This window comes from Xyrauchen texanus, chromosome 49 (genome assembly GCF_025860055.1).
Source record: "Xyrauchen texanus isolate HMW12.3.18 chromosome 49, RBS_HiC_50CHRs, whole genome shotgun sequence".
Classification (NCBI taxonomy): Eukaryota; Metazoa; Chordata; class Actinopteri; order Cypriniformes; family Catostomidae; genus Xyrauchen; species Xyrauchen texanus.
In genome coordinates, this window is record NC_068324.1 from 24,283,008 (window position 1) to 24,290,595 (window position 7,588).

General features: G+C 43.3%; 1 protein-coding gene across 1 annotated transcript; it reads left to right on the forward strand.

Annotated features, from left to right (window-relative positions):
* The first annotated feature begins 754 nt into the window (after positions 1-754).
* Positions 755-7,058, forward strand: rpgrip1l (RPGRIP1 like). The gene is given in 7 exon segments (XM_052123093.1): positions 755-772; positions 1,346-1,396; positions 1,534-1,656; positions 6,530-6,564; positions 6,566-6,644; positions 6,748-6,766; positions 6,769-7,058. Coding segments are annotated over 7 exon segments (615 nt in total).
* Positions 7,059-7,588: the final 530 nt, after the last annotated feature.

A 7,588-nucleotide genomic window follows, 5' to 3' on the forward strand; every position in this document is an offset into this window, starting at 1 on the left:
ACAGATGGGGAACAAAACATTATCTGTTCGCAGTTACAAGATCGAATCGAGACTTGGAAGAGCAGAGAGACTTTCTCTAAGAAAACTGTGATAAATTAGTTAAAAGTTTTTTACATTTATCAATTAAAAATTTTAATTCATACAAAAGTCCAAACAAATATTTTTTCCTCAACTTGTGACATGTTGTCTAAATGTAAAACTCTTGTTAAAGAGTCAATGACAGTACATACCAAAGGTCTCATCCTTTTGTTTAAATAGCTAATAGCTTACATTGCTTAATCGTTGACTTCTTAGATATATACCTATATTTACAAGATTAGTCATCAATATTTTGGGCTCATTTTCCTGGAAGAGAAAGACTGTAAATTTAACATTTTGAATCTGCTAAAATGTTATTTTGTCAACTTTAAGAGAACACCTACCAGATGACCTCAAATCACCACAGACACCACAAACTCCAGTTTTGATTACAAAGGAATGTGCTTTCACTGAATTTGTGTTTATTAATTATTCTGTTGTACCAGTACATTTGATGAAAATCTGGAGCAGAAATGGAAGACGAGAGAACAACAGCTCAAACTGCAGATTGCTCAACTGGAGATGGCATTAAAATCTGACCTCATTGATAAAAAACAGATACTGGATAAGATCCAGATAAGAGAGAATTAACTGAACACATTACATTAGGTGTGTTAAAACTATAGATGTGTGAGAAAACAAACAGCTTAAAAATGAGGATGAAATTAAAGACCGCATGAAGTTCTTAACCAAGGTAAAATGCATTCGTTTTTGCAGAAGAGGAAAATGGTGCATCATTTAAAGGAATATTTTAACCAAAAATGTAAATATGTCATTTATGAATGATTTATGCTGTTCAGACCTGTATGACTTTCTTTACTTTATGGAGCACAGGAGACATTTTGAAGATTCTTTATGCAGCTCGTTTTCATACAGTGAAAGCAGATAGTGACCAGGGGCTATTAAAGGACAAAAAGCACCACGCAAATATAATTAAAGTATCATAAAAGTCCAAATAACCCATGGGTTATATTCCAAGACTTCTGAAGTCAAATGATAGCTTTGTGTGAGGAACAGACCCAAATTCAAAGTTGTTATTCACTGAAAATCTTCCTGCAGTATATTGCCAAATGCCATTGGATTTCACATGTCACGTAACTCAACATAATGTGGCATATTTTAATATACACAAGTTTTAATTTTGGGTTAAACTTTCCTTTATGAAAATGACCAAATTCACTTTTTAAATAACTAATAATTTTGAGAGAAATACTGGCTATTTTATTTGTTACACTTTGATGCTTGAGTCTGATTGTGTTCTCTACAGGAAAGTGAAATAGACGCTGCAGAACTCAGTGAAGCTCTGATGCTCGTAAAGGTAAGTACTTTAGATTAGAAGCTACCAAGAAACTGCAACAAGTTGCCAAGAGATGGGATCTATTTTTGGCATTTTTAAAGAAACTGTCATTGTTATTTTTTATTTGTATTATTTTAAGTCTCTGTGTAGGTGCACAGGAAGTGAAGGAGGATTTGTAACATTCTCTGAGAGAACGGCAGGCCACACATGCCAAGACCATATAAGAGTTGAAGACTAGAAACATTCACATCATCCAATACAAGATCAATAAAGACTATCAGGTGATGAACGTTACCTGCAGATAGTCCACTGACCTTTATAATCATCATGACTATCACTGTCTGGGAGAATTTGACAAAAACTGTCAAGAACATGTCCAGGTCATATTTCACCCCAAAATCAGGACCATGAAGATTTTTTGCATTGTGACATTATATTCATGACAATTAAGCACCCAAATCTCATTAGTGAGATACAGAAATTTTTTAATTCTCATTACCATGTTGCAAAAAAGAATCCCGTTCTTATTATGGTTCCGTAAAAAAAAAAAAAAAAAAAAAAGATTGAATTCTCATTACCATGATGTGAAATTAAAACTTATAATAAATTAAATTCTTGTTACTGTCCATCCATCCATCCATCTTCAACCACTTATCCTAAGTCGGGTCGCGGGGGCAGCTGCTCCAGCAGGGGGCCCCAAACTTCCCTATCCCGAGCCACATTAACCAGCTCTGACTGGGGGACCCCGAGGCGGTCCCAGGCCAGTTTGGAGATGTAATCTCTCCACCTAATCCTGGGTCTTCCCCGAGGCCTCCTCCCAGCTGGACGTGCCTGAAACACCTCCCTAGGGAGGCGGCCAGGGGGCATCCTTACCAGATGCCCAAACCACCTCAACTGACTCCTTTCGACGCAAAGGAGCAGCGGCTCTACTCCGAGCTCCTCACGGATGACTGAGCTCCTCACCCTATCTCTAAGGGAGAAGCCCAACACCCTTCTGAGGAAGCCCATTTCGGCTGCTTGTACTCGCGACCTAGTTCTTTCGGTCATGACCCAGCCTTCATGACCATAGGTGAGGGTAGGAACAAAAATTCGGCTCAGCTCTCTTTTTGTGACAACAGTGCGATAGAGCGAGTGCAATACCGCCCCCGCTGCCCCGATTCTCCGGCCAACCTCCCGCTCCATTGTCCCCTCACTCGTGAACAAGACCCCGAGGTACTTGAACTCCTTCACTTGGGGCAATACCTCCTTCCCTACCTGGAGTACGCACTCCATCGGTTTCCTGCTGAGAACCATGGCCTCAGATTTAGAGGTGCTAGTCCTCATCCCAGCTGCTTCACACTCGACTGCCAAGCAATCCAGTGAGAGCTGAATGTCACGGACCGATGATGACATGAAGACAACATCATCTGCAAAAAGCAGCGATGAGATCCCCAGCCCACCGAACCGCACACCTTCCCCACCCCAACTACGCCTCGATATCCTGTCCATGAATATCACAAACAGGATTGGTGACAAAGCGCAGCCTTGGCGGAGACCAACCCCCACATGGAATGAACTCGACTTTGTGGCGAGGACCCGGTCACAGCTCTCGCTTTGGACGTACAGGGATTGGATCGCCCTAAGAAGGGACCCCCCCACCCCGTACTCCCGCAGCACCTCCCACAGTCTCTCCCTGGAGACCCGGTCATACGCCTTCTCCAGATCCACAAAACACATGTAGACCGGATGGGCATACTCCCAGGCCCCCTCCAGGATCCTTGCGAGAGTAAAGATCTGGTCCGTTGTTCCACGGCCAGGACGAAAACCGCATTGTTCCTCTTCAATCCGAGGTTCGACAATCGGCCGAATCCTCCTCTCCAGCACCTTGGAGTAAACTTTACCAGGGAGGCTGAGAAGTGTGATACCCCTGTAGTTGGCACACACTCTCTGATCCCCCTTTTTGAAGAGGGGAACCACCACCCCATTCTGCCACTCCTTAGGCACTGTCCCAGATTTCCACGCAATGTTGAAGAGGTGTGTCATCCATGACACCCCCTCCACATCCAAGGCTTTCAGCATTTCTGGTCGGATCTCATCAATCCCCGGGGCTTTGCCACTGTGGAGTTGTTTGACTACCTCAGTGACCTCCCCCAGGGAAATAGAATCTGATCCCCCATCAGCCTCCAGCTCTCCCTCTAGCATAGACGGCGTGTTGGGATTTAGGAATTCTTCAAAGTGTTCCTTCTACCGCCCAATAACCTCCTCGGTTGAGGTCAACAATGTCCCATCTTTGCTGTATACAGCTTAAATGGTTCCCCGTTTCCCCCTCCTAAGGTGGCGGACGGTTCTCCAGAAGCACTTTGGTGCGGACCGAAAGTCCTTCTCCGTGGCTTCTCCAAACTTTTCCCACACCCACTGCTTTGCCTCCCTCACGGCCGAGGCCGCAGCCCTTCGGGCCTGTCGGTACCTTGCAACTGCCTCCGGAGACCTCCAGGACAACAAATCGCGGAAGGCCTCTTTCTTCAGTCGGACGGCTTCCCTGACCACCAGTGTCCACCATGGTGTTCGAGGATTACCACCCCTTGAGGCACCTAAAACCTTTAGGCCGCAGCTTTCCACCGCGGCTTCGGCAATGGAAGCTTTGAACATTGTCCACTCCGGTTGAATGTCCCCAACCTCCGCAGGGATGCCTGAAAAGCTCCGCCAGAGGTGTGAGTTCAAGATCTCACGGACAGGGACCTCCTCCAAACGTTCCCAGTTCACCCGCACTACTCGCTTGGGCTTCCCAGGTCTGTCCAGAGTCTTTCCCCACCCCCTGACCCAACTCACCACCAGATGGTGATCGGTTGACAGCTCAGCCCCTCTCTTCACCCGAGTGTCCAAAACATATGGCCTCAGATCCGACGACACGATTACAAAATCGATCATCGCCCTTCGGCCTAGGGTGCTCTGGTACCACGTACACTTATGAGCATCCTTATGTTCGAACATGGTGTTTGTTATAGATAATCCATGACTAGCACAGAAATCTAATAACAAACATCCACTTGAGTTCAGATCGGGGAGGCCGTTCCTCCCAATCACGCCTTTCCAGGTGTCCCTGTCATTTCCCACGTGTGCGTTGAAGTCACCCAGCATCACTATGGAGTCCCCTACTGGGGCCCTATTCAGGACTCCATTCAGGGTCTCCAAGAAGGCCGAATACTCTGAACTGCTGTTCGGTGCATATGCACAGACAACAGTCAGAGTTTTCCCCCCACAACCCGTAGGCGTAGGGAGGGGACCCTCTTGTCCACCGGGGTAACCTCCAACGTAGTGGCGCTCAGCCAGGGGCTCGTGAGTATCCCCACACCCGCCCGTCGCCTCACACCCTGGGAAACTCCAGAGAAGAATAGAGTCCATCCCCTATCCAGGAGTACGGATCCAGAGCCAAAACTGTGCGTTGATGTAAGCCCCACCAGATCCAACTGGTAACGCTCCACCTCCCTCACCAGTTCCGGCTCCTTCCCCCCCAGTGAGGTGACATTCCACGTCCCCAGAGCTAGCCTTTGCTGCCCGGGTCTGGTCCGTCGTGGGCCCAAGGGATGTAGAGGAGGGTTTCACGTCGCTTTTTCGGGCTGTGCCCGGCCGGGCTCCGTGACAAGCCCGGCCACCAGGCGCTCGCCGACGAGCCCTCCATCTGGGCCTGGCTCCAGACAGGGGCCCCGGGCTTCCTCCGGGCAGGGTAACTCCTCCTCCTTCCGTTTTTGCCATAGAGTCTTTGTGAACCATTCTTAGTCTGGCCCCTCACCTGAGACCACTTTACCTTGGGAGACCCTACCAGGAGCACATGGCTCCAGACAACACAGCCCGCAGGATCATAAGGGCACACAAACCTCTCCACCACGATCTTGTTACTGTAAGGCAAAATAGTTTTTTTAAATTGTTTTTGAATTGTATTTTGCATTAATGCATCACGTTTAATTTTTTATATTTAATTTTATTTATGCTGTTCAAATCATTGTATGTACACAGAATGATTTTCATTACCATATTACAGTTATACGTTTTTTGCATTATAGTTATGTGTATTTTCTCAATTAAAAAAAATCTTAATGGGCTCAAACCAGGCTAAGATTGTTTATGGAAAATATTATTTCTTTTTTTATTATTTGATATTGAGGTAATATATAACCTGGACATTTCTTTGTGAGATTAATTAAAGCCCTTCAATAAAGAATATCTTTTGCTTTTTGCTTTATCTTTTTACCCTTGAAATATTTAGCCTAGGATCATTCTAAAATCTAAATCCTTTATTCTTGCCTAAACTCTTTCACACTGTTCATACTTTACCCTAGGTTAGAATGTATGGCATTTAAAGGGGACCTATTATGCAAAATTTCCTTTTACATGGTGTTTGTACATAAATGTGAGTCGGCAGTGTGTGTACACAACCACCATAATGTGAACCCTCTTTCTTATATTTCTATTAATCAAAAACAGTGTGTTAGAATTAATGGTTTTTGTTTCTGCTCTAATGTGATGTCACGTTCGAGCAGGCCTCGACCACGACTGGTGATGCACGTAGCTCCAATTTTTTCTGCTTTGTACAACATATCAGTACCACGAGGGATGCTGGTTGCCAGACTGACTCACCACAGCTGTATAGTGTCAATCAATCATTCAGAAACGTCCTGGTTCATTCTCACAGTTGTGACTTCTGCCGGAGTCTCTCCTTCATCAGTGTCTGACTCTGGATCATACATATATGGCTGAACTCCAGTATTTATGCTGTCAGTCATATTGGTTCTGATTTGTTGTTGCTGTAGTTTCCAAATCAGTGTGTTTTTTGATTCCACCTAAAAAGAGACATTTATAACATGGTATAATAAATGATCCGTGGGGTATTTTGAGCTGAAACTTCACAGACACATTCTGGGGACACCAGAGACTTATATTACATCTTGTAAAAAGGGCCATAATAGGTCTCCTTTAAAACTGGGACAGCGTTCTTATTTGCATATTTCTGTTTTTATTTCGAAAAAAACTGGCTGTTACATTCTAATACGGCACCATTTCATACCCTATACCTTTGGCACCACAATCCAAGTTTACTACCACAAAAGCAGTGCTAACACTACTCTCGAAGGGTTAAAAGTGGTGCTATCCCCCTTTTAAAGGTCTGTGTTTTTGTAGGCTGAGATTGAAGTGGCCACTCGTAAGTTGGATGAAACAAGAATTAAAATCGGATAAACATGCTCAACTTCTGGACATGTCAAGAGCTGTCAAGATAAAGAAACTAGAAGGTTTTGCTGCATCTGAAACATGTTCTTCATATTTCTGATGTCAACGATGTGCCAAAACTAATGTTTGTCCTTAGTAAACCTGATTCATTGTTTACACATGCAACCCAGCTTAAAGACATTGCCTACGGGACCACATTTTTTGTGCTGATTATGATGTTTCAGATGAGATTGAAACACTTCACCTGGCTTGAGGAGAGAACCTTCTGGAAATTCACTTGGGAAGAGCTCAGTTCTCTCTGTAGAGAGCTGTAGAGAGTCTAAAGGACATAGATCCCTCCACCTTTTGAACATATTCCTTTTATGACTTTGAGCTGCAGTACACAGCTGTGGTTCATGGTGCTTTTCCAGCATGCAGCTTCATGTGTCAGTATCTCGTTAGGGTTGACAAGCTCTTATTAAACTATCTCCATGCCAGCTGATTTTTAAATCTAGAATAATCTAAATAAAGAGTGAAATAAACAATTTCAATAATTATGTGAAAATTATTTCAATTATTATTCATCACTTATAAATTATGGCCCTCAGCTGCACCATAATGACTAAAGGACCAACAACTTAGCCACTAATAAATCTTTTGTATCTGTAAGTGTAAATAACATGCTTAAGATAAAATATTAAACATGGTTTTCATATTTTTATTGTGTCAAGCTGTAGTTTTGTAAATGTATACAAATAGTGTGAAAATTGTATATAATTGTGTCTATTTAGGGTACATAAAATGTTAGCTATGATATTAGCTTTAGCAAGACAAAGGAGTCAGCTATTTTATTTCACAAATATTTACATAATATATATTTTTAATCCTACAAAGTTTTGCTCAAGTAAATGTACCTTGTTGGATGTTTATATATTTGCTAATTTTTATAGATGTTTCAAATAATTGTTATAATGATATAGTGCTTTTCTGACACTACACTTAAAGTGCTTTACAAAGTGAATAGGACTCTCC